Source organism: Haliotis rufescens, unplaced genomic scaffold (assembly GCF_023055435.1).
Source record: "Haliotis rufescens isolate VD_foot unplaced genomic scaffold, xgHalRufe1.0.p SCAF_14, whole genome shotgun sequence".
Classification (NCBI taxonomy): Eukaryota; Metazoa; Mollusca; class Gastropoda; order Lepetellida; family Haliotidae; genus Haliotis; species Haliotis rufescens.
Window position 1 is genome coordinate 28,678,718 of NW_025963824.1, and position 22,407 is coordinate 28,701,124.

General features: G+C 45.2%; 1 protein-coding gene across 9 annotated transcripts in view; it reads right to left on the reverse strand.

Moving 5' to 3' along the window:
* Positions 1–22,407, reverse strand: part of LOC124152673 (mothers against decapentaplegic homolog 4-like) — a 64,409-nt gene that overhangs the window by 18,860 nt on the left and 23,142 nt on the right. For 7 of the 9 annotated variants that reach the window (XM_048395230.1, XM_048395229.1, XM_048395234.1 and 4 more), the window contains 5 exons: positions 20,988–21,206; positions 9,283–9,387; positions 5,685–5,753; positions 5,015–5,074; positions 4,583–4,766 (listed from right to left, as the gene is read on the reverse strand). In XM_048395230.1, the coding sequence (XP_048251187.1) occupies positions 4,583–4,766; positions 5,015–5,074; positions 5,685–5,753; positions 9,283–9,387; positions 20,988–21,206 (637 nt within the window). The remainder of the gene's footprint in view (positions 1–4,582; positions 4,767–5,014; positions 5,075–5,684; positions 5,754–9,282; positions 9,388–20,987; positions 21,207–22,407) is intronic. The other 2 variants (XM_048395235.1, XM_048395236.1) reach the window with 2 other exon arrangements.

Sequence of the window (22,407 nt, forward strand, 5' to 3'; positions counted from 1 at the left end):
ACCGACATGGCCTCTGTCCAGTGTACGTTAGACAGCTGGCCGAGGCAGAACCTGTCAGTTCACACAAGGGGGGTAACCGACATGGCCTCTGTCCAGTGTACGTTAGACAGCTGGCCGAGGCGGAACCTGTCAGTTCACACAAGGGGGGTAACCGACATGGCCTCTGTCCAGTGTACGTTAGGCAGCTGGCCAAGGCAGAACATGTCAGTTCACACAAGGGGGGTAACCGACATGGCCTCTGTCCAGTGTACGTTAGACAGCTGGCCGAGGCGGAACCTGTCAGTTCACACAAGGGGGGTAACCGACATGGCCTCTGTCCAGTGTACGTTAGACAACTGGCCGAGGCGGAACCTGTCAGTTCACACAAGAGAGGTAACCGACCTGCCTCTGTCCAGTGTACGTTAGACAGCTGGCCGAGGCGGAACCTGTCAGTTCACACAAGGGGGGTAACAGACATGGCCTCTGTCCAGTGTACGTTAGACAGCTGGCCGAGGCGGAACCTGTCAGTTCACACAAGGGGGGTAACCGACATGGCCTCTGTCCGGTGTGTGTACGTTGGACAACTGGCCGAGGCGGAACCTGTCAGTTCACACAAGGGGGGTAACTGACATGGCCTCTGTCCGGAGTGTGTATGTTGGACAGCTGGCCGAGGCAGAACCTGTCAGTTCACACAAGGGGGGTAACCGACCTGCCTCTGTCCAGTGTGTGTATGTTGGACAGCTGGCCAAGGCAGAACATGTCAGTTCACACAAGGGGGGTAACCGACATGGCCTCTGTCCGGAGTGTGTACGTTAGACAACTGGCCGAGGCAGAACATGTCAGTTCACACAAGAGAGGTAACCGACCTGCCTCTGTCCAGTGTACGTTAGACAACTGGCCGAGGCGGAACCTGTCAGTTCACACAAGGGGGGTAACCGACATGGCCTCTGTCCAGTGTACGTTAGACAGCTGGCCGAGGCAGAACCTGTCAGTTCACACAAGGGGGGTAACCGACATGGCCTCTGTCCAGTGTACGTTAGACAGCTGGCCGAGGCAGAACCTGTCAGTTCACACAAGGGGGGTAACCGACATGGCCTCTGTCCAGTGTACGTTAGACAGCTGGCCGAGGCAGAACCTGTCAGTTCACACAAGGGGGGTAACCGACATGGCCTCTGTCCAGTGTACGTTAGACAGCTGGCCGAGGCAGAACATGTCAGTTCACACAAGGGGGGTAACCGACATGGCCTCTGTCCAGTGTACGTTAGACAGCTGGCCGAGGCAGAACATGTCAGTTCACACAAGAGAGGTAACCGACATGGCCTCTGTCCAGTGTACGTTAGACAGCTGGCCGAGGCAGAACATGTCAGTTCACACAAGGGGGGTAACCGACATGGCCTCTGTCCGGAGTGTGTACGTTAGACAGCTGGCCGAGGCAGAACCTGTCAGTTCACACAAGGGGGGTAACCGACATGGCCTCTGTCCAGTGTACGTTAGACAGCTGGCCGAGGCAGAACATGTCAGTTCACACAAGGGGGGTAACCGACATGGCCTCTGTCCAGTGTACGTTAGACAGCTGGCCGAGGCAGAACATGTCAGTTCACACAAGGGGGGTAACCGACATGGCCTCTGTCCGGAGTGTGTACGTTAGACAGCTGGCCGAGGCGGAACATGTCAGTTCACACAAGGGGGGTAACAGACATAGCCTCTGTCCAGTGTACGTTAGACAGCTGGCCGAGGCAGAACATGTCAGTTCACACAAGGGGGGTAACCGACATGGCCTCTGTCCAGTGTACGTTAGACAGCTGGCCAAGGCAGAACATGTCAGTTCACACAAGGGGGGTAACCGACATGGCCTCTGTCCGGTGTACGTTAGACAGCTGGCCGAGGCGGAACCTGTCAGTTCACACAAGGGGGGTAACCGACATGGCCTCTGTCCAGTGTACGTTAGGCAGCTGGCCGAGGCAGAACATGTCAGTTCACACAAGGGGGGTAACCGACATGGCCTCTGTCCAGTGTACGTTAGACAGCTGGCCGAGGCAGAACATGTCAGTTCACACAAGGGGGGTAACCGACATGGCCTCTGTCCAGTGTACGTTAGACAGCTGGCTGAGGCAGAACATGTCAGTTCACACAAAGGGGGGTAACCGACATGGCCTCTGTCCAGTGTACGTTAGGCAGCTGGCCGAGGCAGAACATGTCAGTTCACACAAGGGGGGTAACCGACAGGGCCTCTGTCCGGAGTGTGTACGTTAGGCAGCTGGCCGAGGCGGAACCTGTCAGTTCACACAAGGGGGGTAACCGACATGGCCTCTGTCCAGTGTACGTTAGACAGCTGGCCGAAGCAGAACCTGTCAGTTCACACAAGGGGGGTAACCGACATGGCCTCTGTCCAGAGTGTGTACGTTAGACAGCTGGCCGAAGCAGAACCTGTCAGTTCACACAAGGGGGGTAACCGACATGGCCTCTGTCCGGTGTGTGTACGTTAGACAGCTGGCCGAAGCAGAACCTGTCAGTTCACACAAGGGGGGTAACCGACATGGCCTCTGTCCAGTGTACGTTAGACAGCTGGCCGAGGCGGAACATGTCAGTTCACACAAGGGGGGTAACCGACATGGCCTCTGTCCAGTGTACGTTAGACAGCTGGCCGAGGCAGAACATGTCAGTTCACACAAGGGGGGTAACCGACATGGCCTCTGTCCAGTGTACGTTAGACAACTGGCCGAGGCAGAACATGTCAGTTCACACAAGAGAGGTAACCGACCTGCCTCTGTCCAGTGTACGTTAGACAACTGGCCGAGGCGGAACCTGTCAGTTCACACAAGGGGGGTAACCGACATGGCCTCTGTCCAGTGTACGTTAGACAGCTGGCCGAGGCGGAACATGTCAGTTCACACAAGGGGGGTAACCGACATGGCCTCTGTCCAGTGTACGTTAGACAGCTGGCCGAGGCAGAACATGTCAGTTCACACAAGGGGGGTAACCGACATGGCCTCTGTCCAGTGTACGTTAGACAGCTGGCCGAGGCAGAACCTGTCAGTTCACACAAGGGGGGTAACCGACATGGCCTCTGTCCAGTGTACGTTAGACAGCTGGCCGAGGCAGAACCTGTCAGTTCACACAAGGGGGGTAACAGACATGGCCTCTGTCCAGTGTACGTTAGGCAACTGGCCGAGGCAGAACATGTCAGTTCACACAAGGGGGGTAACAGACATGGCCTCTGTCCTGTGTGTGTACGTTGGACAACTGGCCGAGGCGGAACCTGTCAGTTCACACAAGAGAGGTAACCGACCTGCCTCTGTCCAGTGTGTGTATGTTGGACAGCTGGCCAAGGCAGAACATGTCAGTTCACACAAGGGGGGTAACCGACATGGCCTCTGTCCTGTGTGTGTACGTTGGACAACTGGCCGAGGCGGAACCTGTCAGTTCACACAAGGGGGGTAACTGACATGGCCTCTGTCCGGAGTGTGTATGTTGGACAGCTGGCCGAAGCAGAACCTGTCAGTTCACACAAGGGGGGTAACTGACAGGGCCTCTGTCTGGTGTACGTTGGACAGCTGGCCGAGGCAGAATTTGTCAGTTCACACAAGGGGGGTAACTGACAGGGCCTCTGTCTGGTGTACGTTGGACAGCTGGCCGAGGCAGAATTTGTCAGTTCACACAAGGGGGGTAACCGACATGGCCTCTGTCCAGTGTACGTTAGACAGCTGGCCGAAGCAGAACCTGTCACTTCACACAAGAGAGGTAACCGACATGGCCTCTGTCCAGTGTACGTTAGACAACTGGCCGAGGCAGAACCTGTCAGTTCACACAAGGGGGGTAACCGACATGGCCTCTGTCCAGTGTACGTTAGACAACTGGCCGAGGCAGAACCTGTCAGTTCACACAAGGGGGGTAACCGACATGGCCTCTGTCCAGTGTACGTTAGACAACTGGCCGAGGCAGAACCTGTCAGTTCACACAAGGGGGGTAACCGACATGGCCTCTGTCCAGTGTACGTTGGACAGCTGGCCAAGGCAGAACCTGTCAGTTCACACAAGGGGGGTAACCGACATAGCCTCTGTCCGGAGTGTGTTTGTTGGACAGCTGGCCGAGGCAGAACATGTCAGTTCACACAAGGGGGGTAACCGACATGGCCTCTGTCCGGTGTGTGTATGTTGGACAGCTGGCCGAGGCAGAACCTGTCAGTTCACACAAGGGGGGTAACCGGCATGGCCTCTGTCCGGAGTGTGTATGTTGGACAGCTGGCCGAAGCAGAACATGTCAGTTCACACAAGGGGGGTAACCGACATGGCCTCTGTCAAGTGTACGTTAGACAGCTGGCCAAGGCAGAACCTATCAGTTCACACAAGGGGGGTAACCAGCCTGGCTCTTTCGCTGGCCTCTGTCCGGTGGACGTTGGGCAGCTGGCCGAGACAGAATTTGTCAGTTCACACAAGAGGGGTAACTGACAGGGCCTCTGTCTGGTGTACGTTGGACAACTGGCCGAGGCAGAACCTGTCAGTTCACACAAGGGGGGTAACCGACATGGCCTCTGTCCGGTGTGCGTATGTTGGACAACTGGCCGAGGCAGAACCTGTCAGTTTATACAAGGGGGGTAACTCACCTGGCTCTTTCACTGGCCTCTGTCCGGTGTACGTTGGACAGCTGGCCGAGACAGAATCTGTCAATGCTGGAGGGGTCAGTGTAGCCATCGACTGTGACGGTGGAGCAGCTGTACGGGACCTTGAACGTCTCCCCGACCTGCTGGTCCAACTCGAAGTAGGTGATGGTACACCAGAATTCAGGAGCTGATGGAATCAATTAAACAATAAACTCATAACATGAGATGAGATGAGAAATTGGCTTTAACGGTTCAAGATTATTTCACTTACGTATTGACGTGCATACACGTTGATGTTTGTTTGTCTGCTTGTACAATGAAGAAAGAAATATCAATCAATTCGGTGAGCGAGACCACCCGACCCATTTTAGTTGCCTGCTACAAGCACAAGTTACTGTGGGGGGTTCCCGTGGTGGCAAACACAGAGGAACGTACGTGGTTGGCTGGTGAGTGGTGGCAGAGTCTGCATGTCAGACTGGATTTGGTTGTTGTTCCCTGCAACAGAAATACACTATTCGCAAACAGTGTCAAACATCCTCTAAACAGTGTCAGACATCCTCTAAACAGTGTCAAACATCCTCTAAACAATGTCAAACATTCTTTATTTAAAGGGTATCACACATCTCGCAGTGTCAAACATGTTGCAAACAGTGTCAAAACATTTGTAAAGTGTCAAAACATGTTGCAAACAGTGTCAAACATGTCGCAAACAGTGTTAAACATGTCGCAAACAGTGTCAAAACATGTTGCAAACAGTGTCAAACATGTCGCAAACAGTGTCAAACATCTTACAAACAAGTGTCAAAACATCTTGCAAACAGTGTCAAACATCTCACGAACAGTGTCAAACATTTTGCGAACAATGTCAAACATCTTGCGAACTGATCAAGTTAATTTTGTGCAAACTGTGTGAGCTTGGTCTAACTTCAATTTGACAAGCATTTCAGTAATACCAAGCTTGTGAAAAATAACAAGAAAACATGATCAACTAATTGACACCATTTAGCATTTGTTACAATAACTTGTTAGAAGACGATTACGTTCAACATAATCAACGTATTTTGGTAAATCGAGTTCATTCCACCAATGTTGGAGTCATACTTACAGAACTGTGGCGCGGACATGTTCTGCGTGTAGGTGGCAGTGTTGCTGCCCACCCACGTTGTTGTCGAGCCTGCAACAGACACAGCACACCAGCTGTCAGCCACGCCCACTGACCACACCCTCACTATGTTGGTACAAGTGGCATAAGTCTCACAACCAGAGCAGCAAGCAGCACTCACAACAAGCCTCAACAGATCATGGCCAGCCGGACACTTAACATCACCTCCCAGTATCTAGGGGTCTAACAGTGGGGGTTACCTTGTCAGGCAAATTGGGAAAAAATTGTTATTTTGTTTAAAATTGCGTTAAAAAATGATTTTAACATAATATTCTAACATTGCATTCAGTGCAACATTCTGAAATGATGTATTAAAGACTCACCAGTCATTATTTATCAGCAAAATGGATGTAACCTCTAAAAATCCATAACATTAGTTATAACTATATAAACATGAATGAGATTTAATTTGGGAGTTTTTCTAACATTTCCTGCAGACTTGGGGCCGACTAGCGGCCTCTAGGCAAGTCCAGACACACCTCTGGTACCTGTGGGTTCAAAGGTTTCGGGTTCCCATTTTCCATACCGTGCCGCAAGCTTCCTTGCTATATATATGTACAAGTATTTTGGAAATATGACATAATAGATAACACATCACAATACCTTTTAAGGAAAAGCATAAATTTCAGATTCAAGTTTAAACCTATTTCTCTATCTCCTCAGGCCAGTGATCTGGGTCTATTCCACAAATTTGGGACTGGTGGGATTGTTCAGATACACCAGGGCCTGGGTGCCGTTGTACAAAACAACATTAGCACTACGATGATCGTAACCTATGTCATAGTATGGGAGTTACGATCGCCTTAGCGCTACGGTATCATAAACCTATGTTATAGTATGGGAGTTACGATCACCTTAGCGCTACGATATCATATATGTCAAAGTATGGGAGTTACAATCACCTTAGCACTACGATGATCGTAAACCTATGTCAAAGTATGGGAATTACGATCACCTTAGCGCTATGATATGATAAACCTATGTCATAGTATGGGAGTTACGATCACCTTAGCGCTACGATATGATAAACCTATGTCATAGTATGGGAGTTACGATCACCTTAGTGCTACGATATCATATAAGTAAAAAATTTGTAGATTTAAATAGGTAATGATATTCAAATATTCACAGGTGTAAAGAAAGTATTTCACCAAAAAACTGATGTGATGTGGATGTGCCATCTTGCTTGACATGAAGTTACCAAGGATACGTTAGATCAAGTGGGAGGTAAAATGAACAGCGCCATGACATCAGTCCATTAGGACATCACTGAACGTGTACTTTATTGCAGGATAAAATACAGTCAGTGGCTTTGATTGGTCAGCGATGCAACGTAGAATTCAGGGGTGGAAATTTGCCATTTCCCGACTCCCGGGGCAAGTAGAAATACGAGGTCGGGCAACAAAAACACTTACTTTAACTTGTCCGGAGGCAAGTAATATTGGAAATTACTATCACTGTCTACATGTCTAACTACATGTACTTGTTAAATGGTACAATAAATTAGCTGAGAGAAATTTCGTAATCACGCTTTCGTTACATCGCCTGGTTTTTTTTCTGTAGTTATAACAAGCGATTTCATTGGATTAAAATTGGTTTCTAATGACGCTTTCTTGCTGAAATCTGCTACAAGATTCGTGATTGGTCAATTTTGAGCACATGACCTCAGGCAGCCAATCAAATTACAGCTGTGATACCAAGCTCGTGTTTGATAAATTTCAGAAGTTGGCGAAAGATTTTTGTTAAATCGTGTTATTCTGAACGCTTTCACAACTACAAATTTTGTCATGGAATTCTTCCGGAGCAACTTGCCACACCATGTGAGTTTTCAGCGGCAACAAACGAGGGCCCCGTTTCACAAAGCGATCTTAGCGCTTAGGTGATCGTAACTCTCATGCTTTAACATTTTGTTAAACGCCACACTGAGCTATGTTCCACCTATATGATGGTGGTCTGCAAAAAGTCCAGTCTGGACCAGACAATCCAGTGATTGACATCATGAGCATCGATCTACGCAATTTGGATACAATGACATGCATCAACCAAATCAGCGAGCCTGACCACCCGATCCCATTAGTCGCCTCTTACGAACTGTTTATGTAATGATGAATATTTGTTAGAATGCAGAACTCAACAGCTGGAACAGTATTTAAGTTATATAACAGCATGTTGGTGAAATCCAACTTGCCTCTGTTAAGCCAAAGCATAAATTATAATTGCATTCAAAAGAGGATTTGGGAAATTGGAACAGACATTTGCTGGAGGCTTGGGGCCAAACACAGGGATGCCAACTCAAAATGAAGTTTGGAGCAATCACTGAGGCAAAATAAAAGTAATTTTATGTGAAAATGTTAACATATGGGCTGGCTATTGATCATAGATCATAGAGATGGATAATCAATTATTGATAAATATCAGAAGTAACATTGAGCAAATACGCAAAATAAATCCAAACGAAATCAACATATTTTACCCCACTGATGAGTGGTGGCACATATACCGTATTCGACTTAATAAGCCCCCAGGGCGCTCTCAAAATTGGAAACAGGGGGCTCTTATTAGAATATTATTTTGGTGAGAAAAAAAACAGATTTGAAAGATAAATTTCGTGGTTTATGCTGACAGCCTGAAATGTTTATGTACGACAGATATATTTTTCCAGAATTTAATTGCCCGTGATTAAGGGTGCATATAACACACGAGTGCGTATTATACACGAATAAATAAGTCTTGTGTACCTTGATCAATCGGAAGGGGTGCCAATTGGGATTGTTCACTAGCCAATATATTAGCAAATATCGCCGTGGGCGCTTATTAGAGCGGGGCGCTTATTACGTCGAATACGGTATGCATGGATTAATTTGTTGGCAGTTATGATATAACAAAAACAGTTGCTTTCCATCTTCGGCAATTGACATGATTGACAATAACAGGTTTGTTTTGGTTATCTAAACTTCATTTCATCACAATAGTTCAGGTGAGATATTATCGATGACACAATTCTCATATCGATAATTGTTCATATTTCTTCACATCAATGATAATTCCGATTATGAATCTTTTTTAGCCAGCCCTAGCTAACATTGTAAATGGTTATCAAGTTTGAGAATCTCCGAGTCAGGTTTTGGCTCTGACAGTTTCATTAGGCCTAGACGGAAGTGAAACACGTGGTCGAACCCTCTAACAAAAAACAGATCGATAGTGTGCCTTTACATAACAACGAATCAGAGACCTTGTATCACAGTGGATATTTTAACACAATGTGAATAGAAAGTAAGGTTCTTATTGGTCAGAAAAGTCTAGCTCTCGAATGTTCATGTCACTAGTGTATTAACAGTTAGCTCTGTGATATTTTAAGCATGTAAATAATTCGTGAAAACAATGACCAAATTCACAATTTGGGAGGAAGATAACAAGAATCCTACCTATTCACCAAAATAATAATGGTTGGCATCTCTGCGAATATCAGCCCCTGAACAGGTGAACATAAGCCCCTGATACAGGTGCTTGTACAGGTGCTTGTACAGGTGCTTGTACTTACTGGTTGGGTAATGACTGAGGTTGGCGGAGTTGGCTTGAGGTACCTGGTTGTTGAAGGTGTCTATAAGCTGGGGTGAGCCATGGCTGTGACTTATACCACTTGAACCTACACCACACAGACAGACAACATTTACTACCCACGGACTACATGGAGCTGGGACTACCTGATGGCTTATTACAGTCTGTTGCCAGACATTTACTTCCCACTGTCTAGATGGAGCTGGGACAACCTGATGGCTTATTACAGTCTGTTGCCAAACATTTACTTGCACGGACTACACAGGGCTGGGACAACCTGATGGCTAATTACAGTCTGTTGCCAGACATTTACTTCCACGGACTACACGGAGCTGGGACTACCTGATGGCTAATTACAGTCTGTTATACAGACATTTACTACCCACAGACTACACGGAGCTGGGACAACCTGATGGCTTATTACAGTCTGTTATACAGACATTTACTTCCCACGGACTACACGGAGCTGCGACTACCTGATGGCTAATTACAGTCTGTTATACAGACATTTACTTCCCACGGACTACACGGAGCTGTGACAACCTGATGGCTTATTACAGTCTGTTGCCAGACATTTACTTCCCACGGACTACACGGAGCTGCGACTACCTGATGGCTAATTACAGTCTGTTATACAGACATTTACTTCCCACGGACTACACGGAGCGTGGACAACCTGATGGCTTATTACAGTCTGTTGCCAGACATTTACTACCCACGGACTACATGGAGCTGGGACTACTTGATTCATAGTTAGGCACAATGAAAACTCACTGACAATAAATCGGATAAGCATAAGTTCTATTCTATCACTTGGCAAGAGCATCACTCTCCTTACGCCAAATTCCCTACATGGTTTAAACCTTTAATATCTTTAAAACTCCTTCCGTCAATGGGCAATAACAAGACTAGGTCAATAGTGTCTCAGACTTGTGAGTCACCTCCCTTGACATCGAAGGGAGATAACCCATAATTCCCTTCCACGCATGACATATTCCCCACTGAGACAACATGTAGAAACAAAACTGCAGTCATTTCTCTACAGCTGACTTACTACCATGTTTGACTATGTTTGACCAATATTGGACAATTGTTGGAACAGTGCAGTTCACAGGACTGTGCGATGTATGCTTACTTCCTGACAACCATGATGTTGATTGTGACATAACATAAGCCGTTCATTGGCCAAAAAATAGATAAATTAAAATATCTTTTCAGCATAAGAAAAAATAGACATTAAACTTAGGCCCAAAACTACATGTATGATTGAGAGAATGTAGTAACGAAGAAGTTACCTGCTTGGAGTGAGTGAGTGAGTGAGTTTGATTTTACGCTGCTTTTAGCAATATTCCAGCAATATCACGGCGGGGGACACCAGAAATGGGCTTCACACATTGTACGCATGTCGGGAATCGAACCCGGGTCTCCGGCGTGACGAGCGAACGCTGTAACCACTAGGCTACCCGACCGCCCCTTACCTGCTTGGAAGTATATGGATTTAAGTTTATTTTGAATCCTAATATATATGATTTATTTATTTTGCTTAATGTGTATTTGCAGCTGTTTTGTCATTTTCAACGATTTTACCAAACAGTTTGAAAATTGAAACAGAATTACTTTTTGAATTTCTATCAAAACAATTATACAAAAAAAAAAGTTTTCAATTGCAGAGACTCATATAATGATAATCATAATCATAATGATAAACAGAGCTCTTTGACGCTGGAAATCCCAAAGGTTTGGTCCAGCTGTTGTTAACGACACATACAAGGGCAGTCCCGCAAATTGAAATGTTGGCATAAAATGGGTGCACTGAGTCGACTCCATGGTAATAAGCACAGCTAGAGAAATGGCTGCAGAACAAAGTAAGACACAACTTACCTTATCAGTTAATAAATCAATAATTCATAACAAATCATTTACATCATTTCAAAACAACCCATGTACTTCATAATTTTATAACTACCACACAATTCCAATAAATTGTTATGCAATATTTTTCAGAATATAAGATGCTGTATTGGATGACTATCTTGTTAAACAGGAATCCAAAAATCTACATGCCGTTACACCCTCCATCACCTAGTGCATCATATCGCCATCCTATTTTGAAAAAAACCCTGGACCCTTCACAAGCTTAGCTTTATTTCTGATATAATGACAACCACCACATCTCCAACTTTGCATAATTTCTTTCCAGTTAAAGTAATATGATTGGAGGGCTATTTTTAGCATTATGCTAATGTGGTCTCAAAATGAAGGTAAGGTAGGAAAGAGTCCAGAGTCCTGATCACTATACAGTGGGGATATAATACCCTGGATTACAGAGGATGATGCTGAGACAGCTGTTAGAGGAACTAGCCCACATCACCCGACAGGGAAGCAGTAGATAGTTAGAATGAGGCATTGAAAGAAAGAGATCTACTCAGGCCGTAGTAAGCAGAGGCCGGTACATATCAGATAAGAATACTAAGTATCAACTCTAAAACCCACTCCAGAACAAGGATTCAGCCAAACACATCATTAGATCTTAACAAGACTAAAGATATTACATTTTGGATTATGATGGTTAGAGTGAAGAGGGGTTAAAAATATCATGGCAGGGAATTTATATGTATGTAACCATGGTAACCATTGTCAAGGCTGCTGTCTCCTGTCATATTTTATAATATGGACAAAGGATTGTGAATTTTGTATACTCAGTTCAACCAATACTTTTATCATCCCATTGAAGTAAGTACAAACAATTTATTCTTTTCAGAATTCTGGTTCATGAACTTAATTTTCGCGAGTCTTCAGCTTAAGTAATTAATAAAGGACAAATTGTTGGACACATGATCTGCTTTTCAAATGACACAAGAACACTTTTTGGGGGCATTTTTAAAAACAAAATACAGGTACTTGTAATAATATTTTTAATGCATCATTATCAATGCAACATTTCAAACAAAGTCTGGTTATTGATTGTGAAGTTGTTGTTAAATAAGAGTTCCGAATATCCATAACGTATTCGACGTAATACGCGCCCAGGGCGCTCTCAAAATTAGAAATAGGGGGCTCTTTTTAGAATGTTATTTTGGTAAAAAAAACAGAGTTGAAAGATAAATTGTGTGGTTTATGCTGACAGGTTGAAATGTTTATGTACGACAGATATTTTTCCAGAATTAAATGCCCATAATTAAGGGTGCATATAACACACGAGTGCGTATTATACGCGAATAAATAAGTCTTGTGTACATTGATCAAACGGAAGGAGTGCTAACTGGCATTGTTCACTAGCAAATATCTTAGCAAATGTCGCCATGGGCGCTTATTAGAGCGGGGCGCTTATTACGTCGAATACGGTATTTCCTTTTTGACATGATCCACATGATCCAAAGATCCACCTGTGAAAATGTATGAATTTCAACATTTTCAGAGAAATTTTAAAACACTGGTCGCCAGGAAGATGATGACCCACTTGGTGCTCAGTCACATCAAAAAACAGTATCATGTCAAATAACAACCCCCCCAAAAATTATTTTTTTCTGACGACTCCCCAAAATGTATTGTGAGTCACAAACACTGTCCGATATCAAAGGCTGTATAAAAACCTGCATGTTACTGATCTTCTGTCCATAGAAACAGTTTTAGTCCACAGCGAACATGGCCACTTTTAACCCCTCATTCTTTAACTACTAATTAATCCACCACCACGAACATCAGACAGCTGTTAATATTGTTAATCCATGTTAGTATGACCCGTTGCCATAGAAACCACACCATGATGACGCCTGACTGATACAGCAGCCGGTTATTTCGGATCAATTAACTCAAAATTGCTGTTAGTTATTGGAGATCTTTCAAGTGAAAGCTCCATTGAGATGCAATCAGAAGGACAATCTCCACCATTGGATGCTGGTCTTCCCTACCCACGATCCCTCCATGCGATACCCAAGGAATTTACTGGATGTAGAATCTTGAATCATATACTCATAAAATTTGAAAATGGATGAAAAAAAGCACACAGTGCATCCACTGGCACTCTGAAATTTACATGCAACTGAACAGATGCTGCTCTTTCATAATTATTTCGTAACCCCCTAAAATTATTTTTTGTATGTAAGAACTAAAAAGGAAACATGTCAAATGCTACACGATCTCCTAGCACTGCTTCAGTTAGGAACTCCATATCTATTTTTAACTAATGGGTTCTGAGCATGGGCAATAAGTCACTTGTTGAGTTGTTTGTTTGTTGTTTAACGCTGCTATCAACAATATTCCAGCTATATGACAGCGGTCTGTAAATAATCAAGTCTGGACCAGACAATCCAGTGATTGACAACATGAGCATCGGTCAACGCAATTGGGATTGATGACCTGCATCAACCAAGTCAGCGAGCCTGACCACCCGATCCCCTTAGTCGCCTCTTACAACAAGCATAGTCGCCTTTTACGGCAAGCATGGGTTGCTGAAGACCTACTCTACCCTGTTGTTGTTGAGTGCTGTATTCAAGTTGACATTTCCCTGGGAACACTCATTTGGTTGCTTTTAGCTTGGAACCCCCATTTGTTAACGTGGGACCCCAACAATCAAAAGCTTGAGTTCCCTGGACCCCTACTATTGATAACCCAGGTAAATCCTAACTCCCTAAATCAGATAATAAATTACATTACGTTTCAGCGAACCTTCATTAACTTGTTTAAATGTGGATTTATCCTCGAAATGTAATTATCAATGAGAAAATAAAAGTGTGGATATTTAATGTTTAATTGTTGTGAAACTTCATTATATGCAAGAAGGCCGCTTCTATTAGGATGGGGACAACAATATCATTTACGTTGATATTAACTCAAAATTTTTCTTGAATTTCCAGATCATGAAATATAAGTTTCAAACACTTTTGGCAGATGTGGTTTCATTGTCTGAAACTTTCAGCAATGAAACAAAATCAAATAAGTGTATAACATGCTGAGCATGTATAGATATGCTTCATAATTGTCTTGGGTATCCTGTCTGATAGTAAATATTGTGTGATCCCCTCCAGAATCTAGAGAATGCAGAGTGTCAGAAATGAGGTGTGACGGTGGTGGTGGTAGAGGCTGGGGAGGCATGTCTGCAATGTGGGGAGTACAAAGAGCAAGGGTTTGAGGGACTTGGGGATGTGAGGAGTAGAACGTGCAAGGGCGTAGAAAGAGCAAGGGTTTGAGGGACTTGGGGATGTGAGGAGTAGAACGTGCAAGGGTTTGAGGGATGTGGGGATGTGGGGAGTAGAAAGTGCAAGGGCATGAGGGATTAGGGGGTGTAGGGAGTAGAAAGTACAAGGGCGTAGAAAGAGCAAGGGTTTGAGGGATTTGGGGATGTGGGGAGTAGAACGTGCAAGGGTTTGAGGGATTTGGGGATGTGGGGAGTACAAAGTGCAAGGGTTTGAGGGATATGGGGAGTAGAAAGAGCAAGGGTTTGAAGGATTTGGGGGGGATGTGGGGAGTAGAGCTTGCAAGGGTTTGAAGGATTTGGGGATGTGGGGAGTAGAGTTTGCAAAGGTTTGAAGGATTTGGGGATGTGGGGAGTAGGGCTTGCAAGGGTTTGAAGGATTTGGGGATGTGGGGAGTAGAAAGAGCAAGGGTTTGAAGGATTTGGGGATGTGGGGAGTAGAAACAGCAAGGGTTTGAAGGATTTGGGGATGTGGGGAGTAGAAAGAGCAAGGGTTTGAAGGATTTGGGGATGTGGGGAGTAGAACGTGCAAGGGTTTGAGGGATTTGGGGATGTGGGGAGTAGAACGTGCAAGGGTTTGAGGGATATGGGGAGTAGAAAGTGCAAGGCTTTGAGGGATTTGGGGATGTGGGGAGTAGAACGTGCAAGGGTTTGAGGGATTTGGGGATGTGGGGAGTAGAAAGAGCAAGGGTTTGAAGGATTTGGGGATGTCGGGAGTAGAAAGTGCAAGGGTTTGAGGGATTTGGGGATGTCGGGAGTAGAAAGTGCAAGGGTTTGAGGGATGTGGGGAGTAGAGAGAGCAAGGGTTTGAGGGATTTGGGGATGTGGGGAGTAGAACGTGCAAGGGTTTGAGGGATGTGGGGAGTAGAAAGTGCAAGGGTTTGAGGGACGTGGGGAGTAGAAAGTGCAAGGGTTTGAGGGATTTGGGGATGTGGGGAGTAGAACGTGCAAGGGTTTGAAGGATTTGGGGATGTGGGGAGTAGAAAGAGCAAGGGTTTGAAGGATTTGGGGATGTCGGGAGTAGAAAGTGCAAGGGTTTGAGGGATTTGGGGATGTCGGGAGTAGAAAGTGCAAGGGTTTGAGGGATGTGGGGAGTAGAGAGAGCAAGGGTTTGAGGGATTTGGGGATGTGGGGAGTAGAACGTGCAAGGGTTTGAGGGATGTGGGGAGTAGAAAGTGCAAGGGTTTGAGGGACGTGGGGAGTAGAAAGTGCAAGGGTTTGAGGGATTTGGGGATGTGGGGAGTAGAAAGTGCAAGGGTTTGAGGGACGTGGGGAGTAGAAAGTGCAAGGGTTTGAGGGATGTGGGGATGTGGGGAGTAGAACGTGCAAGGGTTTGAGGGATTTGGGGATGTGGGGAGTAGAAAGAGCAAGGGTTTGAGGGATTAGGGGGTGTGGGGAGTAGAAAGTGCAAGGGTTTGAGGGATATGGGGAGTAGAAAGTGCAAGGGTTTGAGGGATATGGGGAGTAGAAAGTGCAAGGCTTTGAGGGATTTGGGGATGTGGGGAGTAGAACGTGCAAGGGTTTGAGGGATTTGGGGATGTGGGGAGTAGAAAGAGCAAGGGTTTGAAGGATTTGGGGATGTCGGGAGTAGAAAGTGCAAGGGTTTGAGGGATTTGGGGATGTCGGGAGTAGAAAGTGCAAGGGTTTGAGGGATGTGGGGAGTAGAGAGAGCAAGGGTTTGAGGGATTTGGGGATGTGGGGAGTAGAACGTGCAAGGGTTTGAGGGATGTGGGGAGTAGAAAGTGCAAGGGTTTGAGGGACGTGGGGAGTAGAAAGTGCAAGGGTTTGAGGGATTTGGGGATGTGGGGAGTAGAACGTGCAAGGGTTTGAAGGATTTGGGGATGTGGGGAGTAGAAAGAGCAAGGGTTTGAAGGATTTGGGGATGTCGGGAGTAGAAAGTGCAAGGGTTTGAGGGATTTGGGGATGTCGGGAGTAGAAAGTGCAAGGGTTTGAGGGATGTGGGGAGTAGAGAGAGCAAGGGTTTGAGGGATTTGGGGATGTGGGGAGTAGAACGTGCAAGGGTTTGAGGGATGTGGGGAGTAGAAAGTGCAAGGGTTTGAGGGACGTGGGGAGTAGAAAGTGCAAGGGTTTGAGGGATTTGGGGATGTGGGGAGTAGAAAGTGCAAGGGTTTGAGGGACGTGGGGAGTAGAAAGTGCAAGGGTTTGAGGGATGTGGGGATGTGGGGAGTAGAACGTGCAAGGGTTTGAGGGATTTGGGGATGTGGGGAGTAGAAAGAGCAAGGGTTTGAGGGATTAGGGGGTGTGGGGAGTAGAAAGTACAAGGGTTTGAGGGATTTGGGGATGTGGGGAGTAGAACGTGCAAGGGTTTGAGGGATTTGGGGATGTGGGGAGTAGAAAGAGCAAGGGTTTGAAGGATTTGGGGATGTGGGGAGTAGAAAGAGCAAGGGTTTGAGGGATTTGGGGATGTGGGGAGTAGAAAGTGCAAGGGTTTGAGGGATTTGGGGATGTGGGGAGTAGAAAGTACAAGGGTTTGAGGGATTTGGGGATGTGGGGAGTAGAACGTGCAAGGGTTTGAGGGATTTGGGGATGTGGGGAGTAGAAAGAGCAAGGGTTTGAAGGATTTGGGGATGTGGGGAGTAGAAAGAGCAAGGGTTTGAGGGATTTGGGGATGTGGGGAGTAGAAAGTGCAAGGGTTTGAGGGATTTGGGGATGTGGGGAGTAGAAAGTACAAGGGTTTGAGGGATTTGGGGATGTGGGGAGTAGAACGTGCAAGGGTTTGAGGGATTTGGGGATGTGGGGAGTAGAAAGAGCAAGGGTTTGAAGGATTTGGGGATGTGGGGAGTAGAAAGAGCAAGGGTTTGAGGGATTTGGGGATGTGGGGAGTAGAAAGAGCAAGGGTTTGAAGGATTTGGGGATGTGGGGAGTAGAACGTGCAAGGCTTTGAGGGATTTGGGGATGTGGGGAGTAGAACGTGCAAGGGTTTGAGGGATTTGGGGATGTGGGGAGTAGAAAGAGCAAGGGTTTAAGGGATTGAGGATGTGTACAGAGAGATGGACTGTTTAAGCGAGGATGGTGGCTTAGAGAATGGGGAGCGTCAAGAGTCAAGAGATGGTCTACAGAATGTGCAGAGCCATGAAATGGTCTACAGAATGTGCAGAGCCATGAAATGGTCTACAGAATGTGCAGAGCCAAGATATGGTCTACACAATGTGCATAGCCAAGAGATGGTCTACAGAATGTGCATAGCCAAGAGATGGTCTACACAATGTGCATAGCCAAGATATGGTCTACACAATGTGCATAGCCAAGAGATGGTCTACAGAATGTGCATAGCCAAGATATGGTCTACACAATGTGCATAGCCAAGATATGGTCTACAGATGTGGAACGTCAGGGAAAGGTCTACAGATGTGGAACCAAGAGATGGTCTACAGAATGTGGAGAGTCAAGATATGGTCTACAGAATGTGCATAGCCAAGATATGGTCTACAGAATGTGGAGTGTCAGGGAAAGGTCTATAGAACATGGAATCAGGAGATGTCTGCAGAATGTGCAGAGCCAAGAGATGGTCTAAAGAATGTGGAGTATCTGGGAATGGTCTATCGTAGAGAGTAAGCAGATGGTCAACAGAATGTGTAGAACCAAGAGATGGTCTAGCATGTGGGCTTTCAGAGATGGACAAGGGAACGTGAAGCGCTGGCTAGGTATGAAGAGGTATCAGTCTGTGTCATGGTCTGAAAGTCAAGCTTTAACACAAACTGAAGAAAATAATTGCAATGAAGATATTAAGTGAATCACAGAAGCAATGCAACCGATCAAGCAGCAAGCACAAGTCAAGGCTGCTCAAATGAATGCTTTCGTAATTATCTAAAGAACAGACCATTTTGGGAAATTTATGGAATGTTTGAAATTTAAGACCCAGATATTCATTTTGAGCAGAGTTAGTAAGCATGGTTATCGATACAAGAATATTGTCAACATTCCACATGGAAGATGTCTGCATGTCACACTGGAATCTCACAAGGCATGCACACTGAGCCGTTTCATCAAATATATATATAGACACACAGCACTGGTCGTACTTGAAATCAAGCAGGGAATTTTAAAACAGTTTTAAAATGAAGACCACTGCCACAATTTAAAGGCTTATCAATTTTTGCCAACCAATAATCTTAGGTTGGCTAAATGAACTATTTAAAAAAATAATTTTTAGTTTGGTGGCTCATGATATTTTGTTATTTTGTTTGGTATTAAGTGAATACTGGTGGTTTGTTCAGTGTCAGACGCAAGCACCAGGCACTGGCACCAGACACGGGCACAAGACACCGGCACCAGACACCGGCACAAGACACCTGTACCAGGCACTGGCACCAGACACTGGCACAAGACACCGGCACCAGACACTGGCACAAGACACCTGTACCAGGCACTGGCACCAGACAGTGGCCCAAAGCACTGGCACCAGACACGGGCACAAGACACCGGCACCAGACACCGGCACAAGACACCTGTACCAGGCACTGGCACCAGACACTGGCACAAGACACCGGCACCAGACACTGGCACAAGACACCTGTACCAGGCACTGGCACCAGACAGTGGCCCAAAGCACTGGCACCAGACACCTGTACCAAGCACCGGCACCAGACACTGGCACCAGACACTGGCACAAGACACCTGTACCAGGCACTGGCACCAGACAGTGGCCCAAAGCACTGGCACCAGACACCTGTACCAGGCACTGGCACCAGACACTGGCTCCAGACACTGGCACCAGACACTGGCCCAAAGCACTGGCACTAGACACTGGCACCAGAAACTGGCACTATACACTAGCACCAGAAACTGGCCCCAGTCACTGGCACCAGACACTAGCACTAGACACCCGCACCAGACAGCTAGCCTAAGCCAGTTTCTGTAATGTTAAATATCCCAAGGACTGATAGAATTTCTAACTTTTTGTAGGGTGTGCCTGTCATCATTATTCCAGGTTAACTTCCTGAAGTGGGTTTGTTTGTTTGTTTGTTGTTTAACGCCGCTCTCCTCGTTATTTCAGGAATATGACACCGGTCTGTAAATAACTGAGTCTGGACGATAAGATCCAGTGATTGACATCATGAGCATTGATCCACGCTTTGGGATACGATGACATGCATCAACCAAGTCAGAGAGTCATCCTAGGACCAGCATGGGTTGCTGAAGACCAATTCTTTCCCGGTCTTCCCTACAGTGGGAAAACATAAGTTTCTACACTGAATAGAGTGCAAAATGATCCCAGTCACGAAGTGGGAGGGGGGTATAGGAATGGGTGCTGTCCGTTCATCCGTCATGTTTCGTTTCTGGAGCAGAAGTCAAAACCATGAAAGATATCTTAACCAAACATGGCACATAGATAGGTCTAGTGGTAAACTGGAGCCTTCTGATAGTTAGGATTTTTGAAAAAATTATTTTCCATGGGAACGACTTTGACTTAGTTCACAGGGCTAATGTCTTGCACACAACCGGACATGTCATATTGGCAGGGAATATGAGTATGTCATGCTTGTTAAACTCATATCAGAATCAGGCCTCAGATTTGTGGCTCAAGTTGCAAAATGTATCAAATATTGTCTCATTTGTGACTTAAGATTTTGTTGAGTGAGTGAGTGAGTTAATGCTTTACGTCACATCGGCAATATTTCAGCCATATTGTAAGATTTTGTTGAATTGCACAGGACTTCTATTAGCTGATGGCAAAAGAAATTTTCTGTAACAGACTCAGTAATGTTAATTAATTAACATCTTTAAAATCGACACCAGCTATATTGAAGGATTGCAAAAGCAGCTGTGACCTTGGTCCTGTTCCACAAAGCGATCTTAGCGCTAAGACTGCCGTAAGTCTATGTTTAACTATGGGAGTTACGATCCAATAATAAAGTTTTAAAATGGATAATGTTAATGATAAAAATGAACATTTTATATTAAATGCAATGTTTTTATACTTAACTGACACTACACAATGACTATAGGTGTAGTGTCAGGTAGGGTAAAAAATGAGCTTTTCTGATTAAATGCAATGTTATTACACTTTTCCTGACACTGCACAGTGTTACAGGTGTAGCGTCAGGTGAGGTAAAACATGAGCATTTCTGATTAAATGCAATGTTATTACACTTTTCCTGACACTGCACAGTGCTATAGGTGTAGTGTCTGGTAAGGTAAAACATGAGTATTTCTGATTAAATGCAATATTTTTATACTTACCTGACACTACACCCATAGCACTGAGTAGGGTCAGGTAAGGTATACACTACATCAATGGATCAAAAAAGCAATTGTGGCAACGTCAGTAGTTTCAACTTATTAAAAAAACAGTTTAAAAATCTATACCAGCTTATCGCTGAATGGCAGAAGCAATCAATAGCAGGCGATATGCCTACTGAAACAAAGACAGCAACGGCACAGTGAAGCTAAGATTCCAGTGTGACAAAGTCAGACAGCATGATCCTCCCGCTACAAGGGTGATGTGTCACACTACAGAACAGGCAACTCACTAGCTTGGGTCAGCTCCACACCGGGCGGGGCTGACGTGGGTTGTGACGGTGGTTGCGGCTGCGGAGGCGCGGCCGGCGGTTGGGAGGGGGAGAGGGGTTGGGGGGAGAGGGGGTGTTGGAGGGACACGCCCCCTGCCCCCGGACCCAAGGGCGTCGCTGAGGGGACACTGGTAGGCTGCTGGTGCTGGACTGTTGTTGGAGGGGCCGGTGACCCTTGACCTGGAGGGACCAGTCAGTATAGGCATGTGTCCGGTGAGGGAGAAATCATTGACACCGAGATAAGAGGTGCTGAGTTTCAAGGCAAATGTTGAAGAGAAACACTGAAAATCATTATGCTTTCTCAGAAAATTTGTATATCTTCTTAATTAGCAAAAGGTATAAATGAAGACAGGATTGACTTCCCATGAATTTTATCTTCTTTTTCATTCTAATGTGATGGTTCGATACAGATACTTGCACCTTCATCAATTTTTTAACAGTCTATGATATATACTAAACAAAAAAAGTTAGGGATCACGAAATATTTGTTTATGTGGAATATGAAATTGTGTGCTTAGTCTTCACTACAAAACAATATCCCCCAAAATAATCATAATCCTAACATTTTTTGTTCAGTTTATATTATAGGGAAAGGTGTTACTTTCAATCTCCTTATCAAGATGATTGAACTTTAACAAACAGTAACATAACAATGCTTTTGTTTTTTTAGCACTTCTTTTTCAAAATCAAATTTGGAAAGAAATTTGGTTAATCTTTGATAATGCTTCTTACTCAGCACCCCCTAGCAGTGCAAACACAAGACATGTTCATTCATCTGCAAGACAGTGCATTGATTGACAGAGACAACTGCATTCTATATATCAAACAATTTTACCACAAAAAAAATAAATCTGAATTTTACCACATTTATACAACCACAAATAAAACTGACAACAATCATATATATCAATATCAAACTCATATTTAAAAAGAATCTAAAACGAAGTGATTCAATAATTGACGAGATATGGACAGATATTTTTACATTGGACAGTACCAACAACAAAGACCAAGTCATTCAAGGACTATACAACTAAATTTGACACGCAGCCACGGTTGACAGCAACTTACCAAAGCGACGACGATGACGTCATGACCTGCCACAATCTCAAGCAGCCATTTCAACAATATCTCTTAATAACTTGGCAACATAATCCAGTCTATACCATGCTACGGTCGGTATGTGACAAAAATTAAAACTTGAAAAATCAGTTGTAAAAAAGAACATACAGAGAAGTGAAGAATTGCTTGTTTTTTCGGTGAAAATACGTTTGTTTCCATACTCTGTACATATTCAAGTAGCTTATATTTTGTAACCTAGTCCACATAGGCGGAATGAAAATAAATCTAAACGCTATATGATGGTGGTCTGTAAATATTT